Source organism: Lissotriton helveticus, chromosome 3_1 (assembly GCF_964261635.1).
Source record: "Lissotriton helveticus chromosome 3_1, aLisHel1.1, whole genome shotgun sequence".
Classification (NCBI taxonomy): domain Eukaryota; kingdom Metazoa; phylum Chordata; class Amphibia; order Caudata; family Salamandridae; genus Lissotriton; species Lissotriton helveticus.
In genome coordinates, this window is record NC_136061.1 from 1,861,829,993 (window position 1) to 1,861,847,749 (window position 17,757).

At 43.3% G+C, this 17,757-nt stretch overlaps 1 protein-coding gene across 4 annotated transcripts in view; it reads left to right on the forward strand.

The window, feature by feature from the left end:
• Positions 1 to 17,757, forward strand: part of CDHR5 (cadherin related family member 5) — a 392,579-nt gene that overhangs the window by 243,380 nt on the left and 131,442 nt on the right. For all 4 annotated transcript variants that reach the window (XM_078682818.1, XM_078682819.1, XM_078682820.1 and 1 more), the window contains exon 7: positions 6,788 to 6,964. In XM_078682818.1, coding sequence (XP_078538944.1) covers positions 6,788 to 6,964 — 177 coding nt within the window. The remainder of the gene's footprint in view (positions 1 to 6,787; positions 6,965 to 17,757) is intronic.

Sequence of the window (17,757 nt, forward strand, 5' to 3'; positions counted from 1 at the left end):
AGTGCCCTTTCTCCATCCAGTTGATATGCACCTTTTTATGGGAGCTATTTTGCATCAGTGCTTTTGGTAGTATACTATGCTTTAGTGGTAGTGTTGCATCTTTCTTCACTAACTCCTTCATTTAATAGTACACAGAAGATCACTTTTCACTCAAGGCTCAACGGAAAAACTAAAGAACTTGGGAGGCTGACTTTAAAAAATAATATATATCAGTATTAAACATAAACTATATATTATAAATATATAATTACTATAGGTAAACATCCTTTACCACGCAATTTTTACCATGCAGTGCTTTTACAACGCAGGTTTTACAACGAAAACCATTACAACGCATTGCACTGGGGGGCGCTCTAGGATAAGTAATAGTCTAATTTACTATACAACACCTTCCCTACTATCAACGGGGACTGGAGTTGGAATAGTAAATTAAACTATTCACTATCCAGCACCCCCAAAAGCAATGCGTTGTAATGGCTTACGTTGTAAAACTTGCATTGTAACAGCATGCGTTGTAAAAGTATGCGTTGTAACAACGTACATCCTTTATTATATACAAATACATTTTAATAAAACATTTATTATTAATAATTTAAAGAATAACAACAGTATGAATAAATATAATTTTTATAAATTAATAAACAATTAAAATACATTTTAAAAATACATTACTAAAACTAATATATGGTAAAGACCAAAACACATGAAAGATTATTTAAAAAAAATACATAATAGCATTAAGATATATATTCTTCTAAATTGGGGTCTCTGACCTTTTCTGTCACAGGAGAAACGTATATTCAAAGAAAATCATCCTTAGCTACCAAGCTACTAATATTATTAATGTTGTAATAGTGACCACAATAGACAGGATTACATTAGTGGCCACCATATGCAAAGTAACTAACAGTTATCACCTCAGTGCATCAGGCAGGGTTGCCAACTTTAATGTGAAAAGGTTATGCCAATTTGGAATGCATCTACATGTACATATGAGCAATGCCTGCTATGCCCCCGGCACCAAGTTATTCATGCTAGTAGTAAGTCCCCACAGTACTACATGATTTTTCACTGAAATAGCAGATTTAAATAGATTTTAGAAATTCGGTTGTTTTTATCCAAACTTAAGCTTACAAGTTCTAAAAATACACACAATTTTGTCTCAATTACACACTTTCGATTTTGGTATACATGTATTATTCACCAAGCAAGCTTCTAATTTAGAAGGCAGGGCTGCATACAGGAGAGCTACTTGCAGGTAGCTGAAGTGCTACCAGTAGCTCACGTGCTAATTGCTGGAGAAGCCTGTTCTAAATTAAATACACTCAAAATATTCATTAAAAAAATCAAAAATTACAAATTGTAACCAAACTCCAATCCAATACCATAAAAAAAAGTATTGAAATGCAGTACTATATGTACAATCCTTCAAACGTCTGGAAACATACATACATTTTGGGTGGAGGAGGCTGGTATCAAGTCTATTTAACAGACATTGGGGAAAATGCAGGTGATAGTGGGTCTAAAATACTATTGGAATGCCAGTCTAACGAAAGCTGGGGAAAGTGCGTACTTTGGGGGAGTCAGATTTACTATTTTAACTCCAATCTAGCAAACATTGGGAAAAGTGCATACATTGTGAGGGGAGGTGAGATTTGCTGTTCTAACTCTGAGCAAACAAACATTGTGGATAGTGCATACTTTAATGTCAGCCAGTTTCAATATTCTGACTTCATTGGTCAAAGAGCATGTATTTGGGGTGTAGAGTGGTCACATTCCCGACACCCAAATAATAAAAGTCTCTCTTAAAATATTTAAACAGTAAAAAATAATTGAAATCTATTCATTCTTTATAAACATTTGAACTGTTTTTATTGTTTTAAATGATATTCATTATAAATGATAAGAAATAGCTTAAACTGTATACATCAGACTCACCTATTAAACACACCAACACTAAAACATTCTCTGTACCAGAAAATAATTATTTACAAAGCTTTTTTCATTTTTGAATTTAACAAATAGAAACATTCAATTACAGACTTTTTACAAAAACACAGTTAAGCCTACAAAATATCACACAACCCGTTAAAAATAATAAAATGATACATTGAATAAAAATGCAATGAGCATAATTCATACTCCAATCAATTCATCTGTTTTCATGTATATAGTGTATTTTTAATTACACATCAAAATCCCAAGTAAACTCCACAACCAAGTTTAAATTCAATACCTAACTCAATGAACTGTAAAACAAATGTAAATAAATAAATATCAATTTATACATTAAAAATATTTTAATCAGTTAACACAAATGAATACCCGCCTAATAGATGAATAAACCCCACAACCCAAACTACTGACCTCATTACAAAGCTGGTTGGACAAGTGTTTTGGACCAACATCGCAGCAGAATTGGGACCGACCCAATCGGAGGTCCCACCTGCCATAATATGATACGACCGCTGTGTAAATGGTTTAAATCATAACTTTTTCGATTGTGGCTTGTGCAGTGGCCCGAAAAGGGTCACAGCACAAGTCACAATGGAGAAACTGATGTTTTCAAACATCCATACCCGTGTGCAAGGAACCATTTGGTGCCTGGCACACAGGGCATGGATGTTTGGGGGGCCCATACCGAGGTCCATGGTTGACAGGGGCCCTGCTAAGGGCCCTCAAAGTCTCATTCTAGCTGTCGGTTTTTCCATGGTGGTGTGGGCTACTGGAGCCCATCGGAAGCATCGGTTAGTCCCTCCACCTGCTTCCTCTGACTGCTGTTGTATGTCGTATGGACCGCCACCGACAGGTCGTTGGTGGCGGTCCATCCGACATCATATTCGGGCCCTTGCAGTATAATACATACATACAAAATGTAATGAAAATTAAACAACTGTATCCCAGTCAAAATGTGTAAAATAATCAACAATGTATTCGGGCTTGCTCACGATATTACTGATCAACTTCTATAGTGCCAAGAGGGTAGCGGCATGGACTGCAGTGTCTCTCACCTTGCAGGGGTGCTGAAGTTGTTTTTTGAGAGGGACTCAGGGCGGGAACAAATTCTGCTTGCGGGGGATTTCAATTGTAATTTATGTGGCCCACCCCAAGGATCTAATGTTTCAAATCCTAGGTGTTTGCTCAAGGAGGGGCTGTACTTTGTACATTCAATGGAGGGTCAGGAGATATTGGATTCTTATAATCTGTTTCTTACTATAGAGAAACCGGGGAACTCACCTAACTCTATAATTTGCCTGACTTTTAAAGGGAGGGGCACAAAGTAGCTTATTGATTTCATATTTTTTTTATATTTGTTTCTGCCCAGGTATACTTGCTGGTTTCCCAGTTTAATATTACGTTTATTTCTTTTAGCGACCATAATTACCCTTGGACGTTCCCTTGCTCCCTCAGTTACAACAGAGGGGGGCTCTTATCAGGCCTTCCATGGCTGAGAGAAGACTGAAATGGTCCCAAGTGGGCCCCAGACCCTTAAAGCCTCTCTTACTGCAAATATTATGTGAGAGAATGAAATTTGCCTGGACATATAAGTGGGAGACGGGGAGGTTTTGAAAGCCTTTGATGGCATTGCCTTGAGTGTCCCCAACTGTTCCTTGCAGACCAGGCTAGCAAAATCCTAAATGGTTTGACAGGGACTGTTCGAGAACGTTGCATCAGCTGAAGGCTGCTTTGGAGCAGACACCAAGGGATATGCTTCTGATCTCAGGTTGCAGGCGGGCTGATAAGCAGGCCTGCAAATATAACCTGTGTGAGTTAGCCTGGGAGGAGCTATGTCAAGCATGCGAGACTAGGAATAGTTTTCTTTTTTGGGGAGTGGCTAACAGGCCCTGTTTCGCGGATGGTTCTGGCCCAGTCATATGCCATCATATCTCGGAACAGCAATGGGTCGACCACTTTGAAGGTGTCTTTAACCAGAGGGACTGTGGTGGTGACACAAATTTGGCTGCAGAGTCCATAGCCAGAGCCACAGTGTTTTCACTATAGATTAGGTCATGCAGGGCATTATGGCTTAGTCATACAATAAGACCCCGGGCCTAATGGTATTCCGTCAGACTTGTTCAAGGCTGATGTGGAGGTTTGGGCTCCACTCCTGGGAGGGGATGCAGCCCTCCTGATCCACAACTGTGATTGTTCCAATTTATAAGAAGGGTGACAAGGACAATCCACAATGCAATTGCCCAATATCCCTAACAGATGCAGTGGTAAAGGTCCTGATAATTCTCAATAGACTGTCGGAATGGGCAGAGGAGAATAACATCATGAGCGACGTCCAATATGGTTTTAGTTCAGGGAGGTCCACTTCAGATCCGTGCCTGAACTTTTACCTAATTACAAGCAAGTATATGGTTGCCCGTTCTGAATCCTTGCATTTAAGGACTTAACGTCCTTATTCGATAGGGTCAACTGGGCACATCTTTGGGATTTGCTTATTGAGTTGGAAGTTGACCAGTGTATTGAGGCACTTTTAGCCAATCTCCATGCAAAGACATCTGCCTCGTTGCATTTTCCACATGGTCCGGCTTGCAGTCGTTCATTCCCTACTAGCTGAGGTGTCCGCCAAGGGTGCATTCTTGCTCTTTCTATATATGTGAATGGGCTAGAGTCCGCCCTATTATCAGTCTTGTGAACTGCTTGAGGGTGGGAGTTATATCCTTTCCAGCCTATTTGTACACAATGAGGTGGTTTTTATGGCCCGCACCACTCAGGGGTTGGATCTACATTTGGCTTCGTTTGTCTCATTTATGGGGACTCAAAATTTGTCTGTCAACCTTTCTAACTCCTATGTGATTGTAGTAGACCCACAATCTACAAGTAGCAAGGCCTTTAATGTGGACAATTTTACTTTTGGTAAAGTCACAGAGTTCCCTTTCCTGGGTTTCTTATTTGATGCCAAAAACTGCCGGAAGCCATTAATCGAGTCTAAAAGAGCAGAGTTTATTAAAACCATGGAAGCGGTTTCCAGATTCGCACGTAGGCTAGGTTTGCAGGCACCAAGGGATCTTGTAAAAATGTATAAGGCTAAATGGATTTCCCAACTGTGGTATAGGTTTGCGAATATGTAAACCTGGACAAGGTCCAAGTTGCAAGGAATAAATTCCTACGTCACATGGTACAGGTTCACCATTATACCAGAGCATTCTCTGTGCAGGCAGAGCTAGATCTTGGAAAAGTGACAGACTTGGTGTCCTTAAGCCACCTATTGTGCTAGATCAAGATGTAGAGCAGAGAAGATCTAACATTAAATCAGTTGATCTTTGGGGACTGCCAGGCACATAAAATACTGTGTATAACTTATGTGAAGGCAGGTTTCGCCTCCCTAGGTAGGATCGACATTTTCGAGGATCCTACTTCTTTGTCCATGCCTGAGCAGGGGTGTGTTAAAAGGCTGTTCTTGGATCGAATCCGCATAGAGAGAGAGCAGCAGCATGAGCTGCAGAAACTATCTGTGCGAGGCACATGTTGTTGAAAAACGTTCAGGGGGATAGAGCCACATCTCTAGGCATGAGTTTTTTTTAATTCTTTCGCTGAAGTCCCTACATTTTAACCAATTAAACTCAGCGATGGTTTATCTCCAAACGCTTCCTAATAAATGTGCTACTTTTACTGTTCTGTCATACTTGCAGGCGGCTTTATTAATTGATGTATTGTTTTAGATGGATGAGTTAATCATGTTTTATTCATTATCATATTATGGAAGTTTCTGAAATGATTTTTAAAATGATGATGTTGTTTGTATTCTTTTATGGTTGTTTTATCAAACGAATAAAAATTTTATTAAAAAACAAAATTAACACTGGGTAATATATAAGAGTTAAAACATTGCCCACCAAATCCCCCAATAAACCCAACAACCCAAAAACATATAAATAACAATATTAATAAAAGAGTAAAACACTATAATACAAAATTTAAAAAACTTGATATAATAGTAAAAGAGTTAAAAAACAATATACTTACCATCGATATTTTGGACCAAAATATTCTTGTGGTAATGATATTTTAACCATTATAGTATGGTCACATAGAATTTTATAGCCAATATTTAGGTTGAACACTCATTTCGCTTCAGTTCTGCTAGGGCGCAGTTCGAGGCGGTTGTACGTCTTTCGTGTATAGATTTCCTGAAGGTGTGTGGGAAATTGGCTATGGAATTATTGTGCGCACCAACAGATCACAGTAGGAGTTGGATGTCATGTGACAAAATCTCAACTTAAGTGAACAAATGATTTTTATTGCATTGTTCTAACAAAATATTGAGGTTTTGATATTAACTCATCGAAATAATGTGGGCAAAATATCGAGGCCATAATATTATTTAGGAAAGTACACATAGGTTAGCATAGATTTCCTATTCTTGACTTCAAATAGATGTAGATCATAGATTTGATTTTTATCTCAGACATTAAAAAAAGATGGTGTTGGTAGTTTATTAATTGTGTCCACCGTTGAACTGATAGCATTTTAATACAGCATTGTTTGTTATGACTTCATTCTGTGGGAAATAGGAAGGGTTTCAGGGCATAGAAGTTCATGGGGAGCGTCAGGCCTATTGTTTGTCTTCTGTCAAGAGGGCCTGACCTCAATCCTGAGGTCCATTGGTGTATTGGAGAAAATTCAAAATGTCTGCTGAACACCACTGAACTTATAAGGCAGAAAACAAACGGCTTTATACTTATCCTTACTGCATACATACTAGGAAGGAATCCTATTAGCACATGGTAATCAAGGCATCCTGATCCTATCTCCTCATACCCATCATTTATTCTAGGATACCAGCGAGACCAACGTCACACCCAGCCACACAGCGACTGCCACCATCAATATCACCATTTCGGATGTGGACAACAAAAACCCTTGGTTTCAACCCTGCAGGTTTATTGATGCAAACAAAAAGATCTGCCACAGTGATGGATACCAGGTCAACGTGACACGTTTAGAGCAAGCGGTAAGTGCAGCTATGGCATGATGAGAATAATTCTTAGCAACATAAAGGCTTAGGCGCGTGTAACACACCTGTGAATACACATTTCAACACGATTTGGGTTCAATATTATAAACCTATTGAAGACGTTTGGAAAGTAGTTCAGAAATACAAGTCAATTTTGTTTATGGCAGAAAAGAGTGCACAGGGATACGTCCATTCAACAGTTTATAGCTCTAAACAGGGACCTTTTCAGAGGTAAATGGGAGCTTCCTTTTCATTGGGTTGATTGGCTCAGTCAGGTTCAGACAACCTGAGTCCAACACCCGCAGTGCAGGAATGAAAGGTGGTATTTCCTGAGGAGTTGTGGGCAACGATTTTGCAACCTAATGAAAATCTGTGTGGGTGAGTGAACCTCACCTCTCTTGCAAGGAGTACTGAGGTAGAGCTAGGAACATGAAATGGATACTGGCTGCACAGAGTGCCTAGGCAATATGCTGCCCTTGTCCAGCTCAACAGACCATATAGTATTTTGCCTGCTTTTATTGCATACATTACAGTGGTCTAAGAGTAATTCCTCACGTGATACCTAGAAATATGGAAAATATTTCACAATTCTCTGTCAAATATGGGTTTCATTGCCACAGTGATAGCCCCCAAATCACTAGGCAGAGCTATATTAGTGTTGGGGCTACTAGGATTAAGCAGTATGGGGGACCAAATTATGAGAAAGTATATCTAAATTATGGGGCAAAAAATGAAAATTATACGGTACATTTTCTAGCAGTATTACTTTCGTCCATTTGAGCTAAAAATAATATATATATTTTTTAATCTACAATTTATAAGCCAAATCCAGCAAGTCTAAAATTATGTGATAGAAGCTGCAGCCACAGAATTACATAAATCTTCTGGCCCTATCCAGTATCATTTGTTTTAGCAAAAATGTATTCATGAAACGAAAACAAAATCTAATAAAGAAGAGCCAGAGGTAAGTAGTGACAATGTCTGAGGCCTAGGAGAATGGAAAATGCAGAGTGGAGAAGATCAAATCTAGAGGTAAAATAATAAGCAGAATCTCACTAGTTGTCAATGGTGTTGAATTAGAAGGGTACAGGGCGGAGATAATAACTAGTTGGTTACGGGTGAATGCCAAGTGATCAAGGTAAAGCTTTCAGAGATACAATTTAACTTTGTTAATAGGTTTCTTATACCTTTGGACGAGGTGGGGTGAAATAGTCGACCAGAGTTGAGTAAGTAGGAGTCTGTGATTACTTCCACTATGTCCCACGTCTTAGGTGAGGAAGATGCCAAGAGAGTGGATGGAGGATTATATCAGAAATGTTAATATTTCAAACATGCACCTGCTCTCATTTAGATACATTGTTTTTAGAATTGTCCCTTTAAAGTAAGCCTTGGATAGTCTGGGGCTTACATCCAGGGGCTGAGGTACTGCTCGGAGGGTGTAGGCATACTGCTAGTGGGCTAGGATGCTGCGATCACATCAGGGGCCATATGTATCATAGTTCCGTTTTGCGAATTCTAAATAGCGATTTTTAAGGAATCGCAATTTAGAATTCGCAAAACGGTATGTATGTAAAAAATCGCTTCAGTTTAGCGATTCCTTAACATTCCTAATTTGCGATTAGCAAATTGCTAATCGCAAATTACCCATTCATTTCTATGGGCCTGGAGGCCCGTAGGAATGAAGGGGAAATTTGTGATTAGCAATTTGCTAATCGCAAATTAGGAATATTTTCAAGGGTGCAGGGGTGTCTCAAGAACAGCTTAATTATTCAAGAAAAACAAAAAATTTATTTAATTTATCAAGGACTCAAGTATGTTTCGTCACCGGTTAGTGGCACCTGGTAGGTGTGCTCATAAAGCCCTCACCCACCAACCTAGTTGGTGGCATGCTTCATCATCGGGCCCACCCAGTGACACCTAGCGTGTCCCGGGTGTGCTTCGACGCCTGATTACAGCGGAGCAGGTATGTCGCTGTGTGTGCGGTGAAGACTGTTATGAATAGTGGGTTTAAAACGGCTTGGCGGGGATCCCAGTGCCCGAGGGCAAATTACACTTTAATAGCTGGGTCACCGTCAGCGGTTAAAAATAAGGCTGTTGGATGTTAGAGGCGAGTTACGACCTCCCACATCCTGGGATGTGTCAACATGTTTCAGCCAGTGCCTTATGACTAAGCTGGCTTTCTTCAGGACGGATAAAAGGGTGTGTGCAGTTAAAACTAGTGGGTGTATATTCAGACTATGTGTATACACGCCCTAAAGTGTTTTTCTATGTGTGAGTGGGGGATTCCCATCTCAGAAAACACCTGTACATAGAACATATAGGACAAGGACAAAACATACATGGAGAAAGTTAGAGTCACTTGACTGTATGGTTTATATACAGTTGGTTGCCGGCTTTATAGCGGTGAGGGTGCTGGCTATAAGCGGCTATGGTGTAATGGTATTGGTGGTACCATTAGAGTGGGGTTCGCACTGGATTTCGGAGGTGGGGTGGCTAAAACACGAATTATACATGAGTAGTGCACAGTGGTACATGAGGAAACATAAGAGTTCATTCTTACGCTAGTTTTTCAAAAGTGCTACTTCAAGGTTTGAGAAGTGGCAAAGGTTGACCCTGTGGAATAAAGACATTGGTTTTGCCACAAAGTTTGGAGAGAGAGAGAGAGACCTGTGGGAGAGAAAACGCTTACCAGAGATGTTGATCGGTCAATGTACTCACAGAATTCTTGGTCAGAGCCTGCCGTAGACCTGTACTGCCTCCTTCGCTGAACCGGTAAGGAATGGCCCTGAAGGTGAGCTTTTTATACTTCTAGTTGATTGCTAGATTGTTTGCACCTGCATGTTGGAGAGAGGGTAGAAAGACTCGAACTATCGAGTCAGCGCGCTCGCGAGCGCTAGTCATCATAGTGGTGTGGTTCCGCGCATGCGCGTTGTAGTGCGCCTTTACCGCGCATGCGCACGGGAGTGCTGGTTCTGCGCATGCGCGTCTGTGGTAGTGTCAGCGCTACTCACTCGCGCATGCGCGAGCATGACTTTGCGAGGTAGCGCAATTAAAGGCCATCTGGTGTAGGTGGTCATCTGAAAGCCATCTAGTATAGATGGTATAACGACAGGTAGAGGATACATAGAGACAATGAGTTGGGATTGTTGGGATTTATGGGGGAAATTGGACATGCCTCATTATAACCAGACGCTGGTCTGTGGATGGGTGGCACAGTTGAAGGGTCACGTGCTTATTATGTGTAAGACAAAGAGTTCCACGGAATTGCATCGTTGAGCCCATTGGTGGATGTCGAAAGACGATATATCCATCTTTGTTCTTTACCTAGGAGTTTCTTGTCATTTTCAACAACACTTTCAGGGATTTGCTCAATTATTGTCCAATTAAAGTCATTGGGTGTATGACAGTGGGTGATGAAATGGTTTGTCAGTTTGCTTACGTTTTTCTTGCATCGTATGGTGCTACGATGCTCAGTGATTCTGGTCTTGATCTTTCGGGTGGTCATCCCCACATATCGGAGGCCACATGTGCACGTCAGAAGGTATACTACATTGCGTGAGTTGCAGTTGGTGTGATTTTGCTGCGTCCATACTTTGTTAGGCTCCAGGTTCAGTGTTTTGGTGTGTGTGGTCAGGTGGCACACACTACAATCATTGCAGGGGTAGTGTCCGATGACTTTGGGCAGTCCCCAGGCATTCAGGATGGTGTTTGCTGGTTGTTTTGGTGGTGGTCTGGGTCTGGTACTCACCAGCTGGTCCTTGAGGTTTTTGTTCCTTTTGTAAGCAAATCTTGGGGTTTCCCAATTCCTTTGTCCAGAATTAATGATCCTCCAATGTTTTTTTATGATTTTGGTCACTTCATTTGATGCCGTGTTGTAAGTAGTGACGCACGTGATTGGTTGCTCCTGGTCCTCCTTCACGTGGGTCTCCAAGAGGGCATCCCGGTTTTGGTTTCTCGCCCTTTTCTGGGTTTTGCGGACGATGGTTTTTGGATATCCACGGTTTTCTAGTTTGGTGGCTAATTCGGCAGATTGTGCTTTGTAGTCGTTCACATTGGTGCAGTTCCTCCGGATGCGCAGAAACTGTCCGAATGGTAGGTTTTCTTTCAGGGGACGGGGGTGGAAGCTATTGAAGTGCAGTAGGGAATTCCTAGCCGTGGGTTTATAGTAAGTCGTTGTGGTTAGAGTTCCATCTTTTGCCCTGATGTCTAGGTCCAGGAAGGGCAATGCTTCGTTACTAGCAGTGCTAGTGAACTTCAAGTATGGGTCACTGGTGTTGAGCCAAGTCATGAAGTTGTCCAGTTCAATCTGTGAGCCTTGCCAGATGACCAGGATATCGTCAATGTACCTGTGCCATTTCAGGATGTGGTGGTTGAATGGGTTGTTGGTCGTGGCAATGTGGGAGCACTCAAAATGGTGAACATATAATCCTGCCACACTGGGGGCAAAGACGCTGCCCATGGACGTGCCATTTGTTTGCAGGTAGAAGTCGCCTTCGTACTCGAAAAAGTTTTGCTTGAGGGCCAGGGTGGCGCATGCCAGTATGAAGTCCCTGGGAGTGTGGTAGGGCCAGGGAGATGCCATTAAGACATCATGGAGGACTTTCAAGGTGGCGTCCTGGGGCAGGCTGGTGTATAGGCTCTCCACGTCTAGCCCCACCAGGAGTTGGGTGTCGGGGTCGAAGTCCATTTTGTCAATGACTTGTAACAGGTGCTTGGTGTCCTTTATATATGTTGGGGTTCGTTGCACCAAGGGGTTGAGGAAGAAGTCACAGTAACGTGACAGTGGTTCCAAGAGGGAGTTTATGCCTGACACGATAGGTCTACCAGGGGGTGGAAGTTTACCCTTGTGTACTTTAGGTACTGTGTAAAAGTAAGGTGTCTTCGTGTGTTCAGGGCATAGGTATTCGGCTTCCTGTTTGGAAATATGTTCCGCGTCTGCTGCCCTTTTGACCAGATTGTGAATACTTGTCCGTAGTTCATTGGATGGGTCCTGTTCCAACCTGCGATAATTCCTTTTATCGCCAAGGAGTCTCCGACATTCGGTGTCATAATCCGTCTTGTCCTGTAGGACAATGCCTCCCCCTTTGTCTGCAGGTTTGATGACCAGTGTGGGGATGTTTTGTAGGCGTTGTATTGTTTGTCTGTCATTCCAAGACAAGTTGTTGAAATGGTTAGTGGGGCTCAAATGCTCAATGTCATGATACACAGCTTGCTCAAACGTTGTGATTTCAGGGGGGATAGTGGATGGAGGGGGTACAAATGTGGATTTGGGCCGGAGGCCGGTGATGTTTGGGTTTTCATGGGGTTGTTCATTCTCTGGGTTTGGTTTTTCGAAGAAAGACTTCATTTTGAGCTTTCGGAAGAACTGTGCCAGTTCAACATGTAGTTGAAATTTGTCGAGTCTGGTTGTCGGCACAAAAGACAGTCCCTTCTCTAGGACTGATTTTTCTGTTTGTGATAATGGGGTGCTGGATAGGTTGAATACCAGCGAAGGTTGGTTGGTGTGGTTTAGGTTTTGCTCATTCCTGGGGTTGCTTCCTTCGCCTTCTGGCGTGTGTTCGCGCTCACTGGGTTCTCCTCGCCGGCCCAATGGACCTGTGGTTGTTGTTGGAATGGTCTTCGTCGTCCCCGAGCTCTTCGGCCCTGTCCTAAAAAAGGAATGTGTGGACCTTGATTACCCGGAAAGAGGGGCATGGGTCCTGGTGGGTACATGGGTGGGAAGCCATAGTAAGGATTTGGCATTTGACCAAGGTTTGGTGGAAAGCCATAGAAATTGCTTTGTTGCCCTCCTGGCCAGTTGTTTGGCCACTGTTGCCCTCTTCGCCCTCTTCCTCGTCCTCCTCTCTTTTGTGAGCCATTGCTGGAATTGCTTGAGACAGAGCTGTCGTCCCCTGAGGAGTTTGACATCTTGGTATTATTAGTTTGGGGTGTGTAATCCTCTTCTGAGTATGGATAAACTTTGGCATAGTTGAATTTTTTCAAGTCTTTGTCGAATTTTTTGATTTTGGCTTGGGTTAGGTATTCTTTGTACTCATTGATATCTCTGTTTTGGTCATCCAATTTTTTCTTGAATGCTGTGATGGTGGCTTTGAAATGGCTCTCTGTGGTCTGGATTTCTATCATGATGGCATCAGATAGTCGTTTTGCGGTCTTGATGATCAATATCATCCAGTCCCTGGTGCAGTGCCAGGCTATCTGTGCCCAGTCCTTCCTGAAAGTTGGGTCGTCGAGGAAGATTCTGGGTGCGTTGGTAACCAGAAGGCCCCTAGTGGCGGTGTTTGTTCTGAGGTACTGAGCCAAGATGGTTCCATGTAGGATGGTCCTTATTCTGTTGCGTTTTCTCTCTGTGAGGGTCTCCCAATCGGTGGTCTGTGCGATGGTGTTAGCGATATTAAAATCTGCTTGGAGGGACGGGTCGGATAATATGTCCGTCACGTCGCTCTCAGAAAAGGTTAGGCCATGGTTTTCGGCCATGGTTGAGAATATACTCTCACAGCTGCGCGCTGCCAATATATGCGTGTATCAAGAAGGAGAGAGAGGACCAGAAAGCTAGTCCATATCCCCCGTTTTATATGTTGTAAATCAAAAGTAGACTAGCTTAATTATTCAAGAAAAACAAAAAATTGATTTAATTTATCAAGGACTCAAGTATGTTTCGTCACCGGTTAGTGGCACCTGGTAGGTGTGCTCATAAAGCCCTCACCCACCAACCTAGTTGGTGGCATGCTTCATCATCGGGCCCACCCAGTGACACCTAGCGTGTCCCGGGTGTGCTTCGACGCCTGATTACAGCGGAGCAGGTATGTCGCTGTGTGTGCGGTGAAGACTGTTATGAATAGTGGGTTTAAAACGGCTTGGCGGGGATCCCAGTGCCCGAGGGCAAATTACACTTTAATAGCTGGGTCACCGTCAGCGGTTAAAAATAAGGCTGTTGGATGTTAGAGGCGAGTTACGACCTCCCACATCCTGGGATGTGTCAACATGTTTCAGCCAGTGCCTTATGACTAAGCTGGCTTTCTTCAGGACGGATAAAAGGGTGTGTGCAGTTAAAACTAGTGGGTGTATATTCAGACTATGTGTATACACGCCCTAAAGTGTTTTTCTATGTGTGAGTGGGGGATTCCCATCTCAGAAAACACCTGTACATAGAACATATAGGACAAGGACAAAACATACATGGAGAAAGTTAGAGTCACTTGACTGTATGGTTTATATACAGTTGGTTGCCGGCTTTATAGCGGTGAGGGTGCTGGCTATAAGCGGCTATGGTGTAATGGTATTGGTGGTACCATTAGAGTGGGGTTCGCACTGGATTTCGGAGGTGGGGTGGCTAAAACACGAATTATACATGAGTAGTGCACAGTGGTACATGAGGAAACATAAGAGTTCATTCTTACGCTAGTTTTTCAAAAGTGCTACTTCAAGGTTTGAGAAGTGGCAAAGGTTGACCCTGTGGAATAAAGACATTGGTTTTGCCACAAAGTTTGGAGAGAGAGAGAGAGACCTGTGGGAGAGAAAACGCTTACCAGAGATGTTGATCGGTCAATGTACTCACAGAATTCTTGGTCAGAGCCTGCCGTAGACCTGTACTGCCTCCTTCGCTGAACCGGTAAGGAATGGCCCTGAAGGTGAGCTTTTTATACTTCTAGTTGATTGCTAGATTGTTTGCACCTGCATGTTGGAGAGAGGGTAGAAAGACTCGAACTATCGAGTCAGCGCGCTCGCGAGCGCTAGTCATCATAGTGGTGTGGTTCCGCGCATGCGCGTTGTAGTGCGCCTTTACCGCGCATGCGCACGGGAGTGCTGGTTCTGCGCATGCGCGTCTGTGGTAGTGTCAGCGCTACTCACTCGCGCATGCGCGAGCATGACTTTGCGAGGTAGCGCAATTAAAGGCCATCTGGTGTAGGTGGTCATCTGAAAGCCATCTAGTATAGATGGTATAACGACAGGTAGAGGATACATAGAGACAATGAGTTGGGATTGTTGGGATTTATGGGGGAAATTGGACATGCCTCATTATAACCAGACGCTGGTCTGTGGATGGGTGGCACAGTTGAAGGGTCACGTGCTTATTATGTGTAAGACAAAGAGTTCCACGGAATTGCATCGTTGAGCCCATTGGTGGATGTCGAAAGACGATATATCCATCTTTGTTCTTTACCTAGGAGTTTCTTGTCATTTTCAACAACACTTTCAGGGATTTGCTCAATTATTGTCCAATTAAAGTCATTGGGTGTATGACAGTGGGTGATGAAATGGTTTGTCAGTTTGCTTACGTTTTTCTTGCATCGTATGGTGCTACGATGCTCAGTGATTCTGGTCTTGATCTTTCGGGTGGTCATCCCCACATATCGGAGGCCACATGTGCACGTCAGAAGGTATACTACATTGCGTGAGTTGCAGTTGGTGTGATTTTGCTGCGTCCATACTTTGTTAGGCTCCAGGTTCAGTGTTTTGGTGTGTGTGGTCAGGTGGCACACACTACAATCATTGCAGGGGTAGTGTCCGATGACTTTGGGCAGTCCCCAGGCATTCAGGATGGTGTTTGCTGGTTGTTTTGGTGGTGGTCTGGGTCTGGTACTCGCCAGCTGGTCCTTGAGGTTTTTGTTCCTTTTGTAAGCAAATCTTGGGGTTTCCCAATTCCTTTGTCCAGAATTAATGATCCTCCAATGTTTTTTTATGATTTTGGTCACTTCATTTGATGCCGTGTTGTAAGTAGTGACGCACGTGATTGGTTGCTCCTGGTCCTCCTTCACGTGGGTCTCCAAGAGGGCATCCCGGTTTTGGTTTCTCGCCCTTTTCTGGGTTTTGCGGACGATGGTTTTTGGATATCCACGGTTTTCTAGTTTGGTGGCTAATTCGGCAGATTGTGCTTTGTAGTCGTTCACATTGGTGCAGTTCCTCCGGATGCGCAGGAACTGTCCGAATGGTAGGTTTTCTTTCAGGGGACGGGGGTGGAAGCTATTGAAGTGCAGTAGGGAATTCCTAGCCGTGGGTTTATAGTAAGTCGTTGTGGTTAGAGTTCCATCTTTTGCCCTGATGTCTAGGTCCAGGAAGGGCAATGCTTCGTTACTAGCAGTGCTAGTGAACTTCAAGTATGGGTCCCTGGTGTTGAGCCAAGTCTTGAAGTTGTCCAGTTCAATCTGTGAGCCTTGCCTAATGGTACCACCAATACCATTACACCATAGCCGCTTATAGCCAGCACCCTCACCGCTATAAAGCCGGCAACCAACTGTATATAAACCATACAGTCAAGTGGCTCTAACTTTCTCCATGTATGTTTTGTCCTTGTCCTATATGTTCTATGTACAGGTGTTTTCTGAGATGGGAATCCCCCACTCACACATAGAAAAACACTTTAGGGCGTGTATACACATAGTCTGAATATACACCCACTAGTTTTAACTGCACACACCCTTTTATCCGTCCTGAAGAAAGCCAGCTTAGTCATAAGGCACTGGCTGAAACATGTTGACACATCCCAGGATGTGGGAGGTCGTAACTCGCCTCTAACATCCAACAGCCTTATTTTTAACCGCTGACGGTGACCCAGCTATTAAAGTGTAATTTGCCCTTGGGCACTGGGATCCCCGCCAAGCCGTTTTAAACCCACTATTCATAACAGTCTTCACCGCACACACAGCGACATACCTGCTCCGCTGTAATCAGGCGTCGAAGCACACCCGGGACACGCTAGGTGTCACTGGGTGGGCCCGATGATGAAGCATGCCACCAACTAGGTTGGTGGGTGAGGGCTTTATGAGCACACCTACCAGGTGCCACTAACCGGTGACGAAACATACTTGAGTCCTTGATAAATTAAATCAATTTTTTGTTTTTCTTGAATAATTAAGCTAGTCTACTTTTGATTTACAACATATAAAACGGGGGATATGGACTAGCTTTCTGGTCCTCTCTCTCCTTCTTGATACACGCATATATTGGCAGCGCGCAGCTGTGAGAGTATATTCTCAACCATGGCCGAAAACCATGGCCTAACCTTTTCTGAGAGCGACGTGACGGACATATTATCCGACCCGTCCCTCCAAGCAGATTTTAATATCGCTAACACCATCGCACAGACCACCGATTGGGAGACCCTCACAGAGAGAAAACGCAACAGAATAAGGACCATCCTACATGGAACCATCTTGGCTCAGTACCTCAGAACAAACACCGCCCCTAGGGGCCTTCTGGTTACCAACGCACCCAGAATCTTCCTCGACGACCCAACTTTCAGGAAGGACTGGGCACAGATAGCCTGGCACTGCACCAGGGACTGGATGATATTGATCATCAAGACCGCAAAACGACTATCTGATGCCATCATGATAGAAATCCAGACCACAGAGAGCCATTTCAAAGCCACCATCACAGCATTCAAGAAAAAATTGGATGACCAAAACAGAGACATCAATGAGTACAAAGAATACCTAACCCAAGCCAAAATCAAAAAATTCGACAAAGACTTGAAAAAATTCAACTATGCCAAAGTTTATCCATACTCAGAAGAGGATTACACACCCCAAACTAATAATACCAAGATGTCAAACTCCTCAGGGGACGACAGCTCTGTCTCAAGCAATTCCAGCAATGGCTCACAAAAGAGAGGAGGACGAGGAAGAGGGCGAAGAGGGCAACAGTGGCCAAACAACTGGCCAGGAGGGCAACAAAGCAATTTCTATGGCTTTCCACCAAACCTTGGTCAAATGCCAAATCCTTACTATGGCTTCCCACCCATGTACCCACCAGGACCCATGCCCCTCTTTCCGGGTAATCAAGGTCCACAC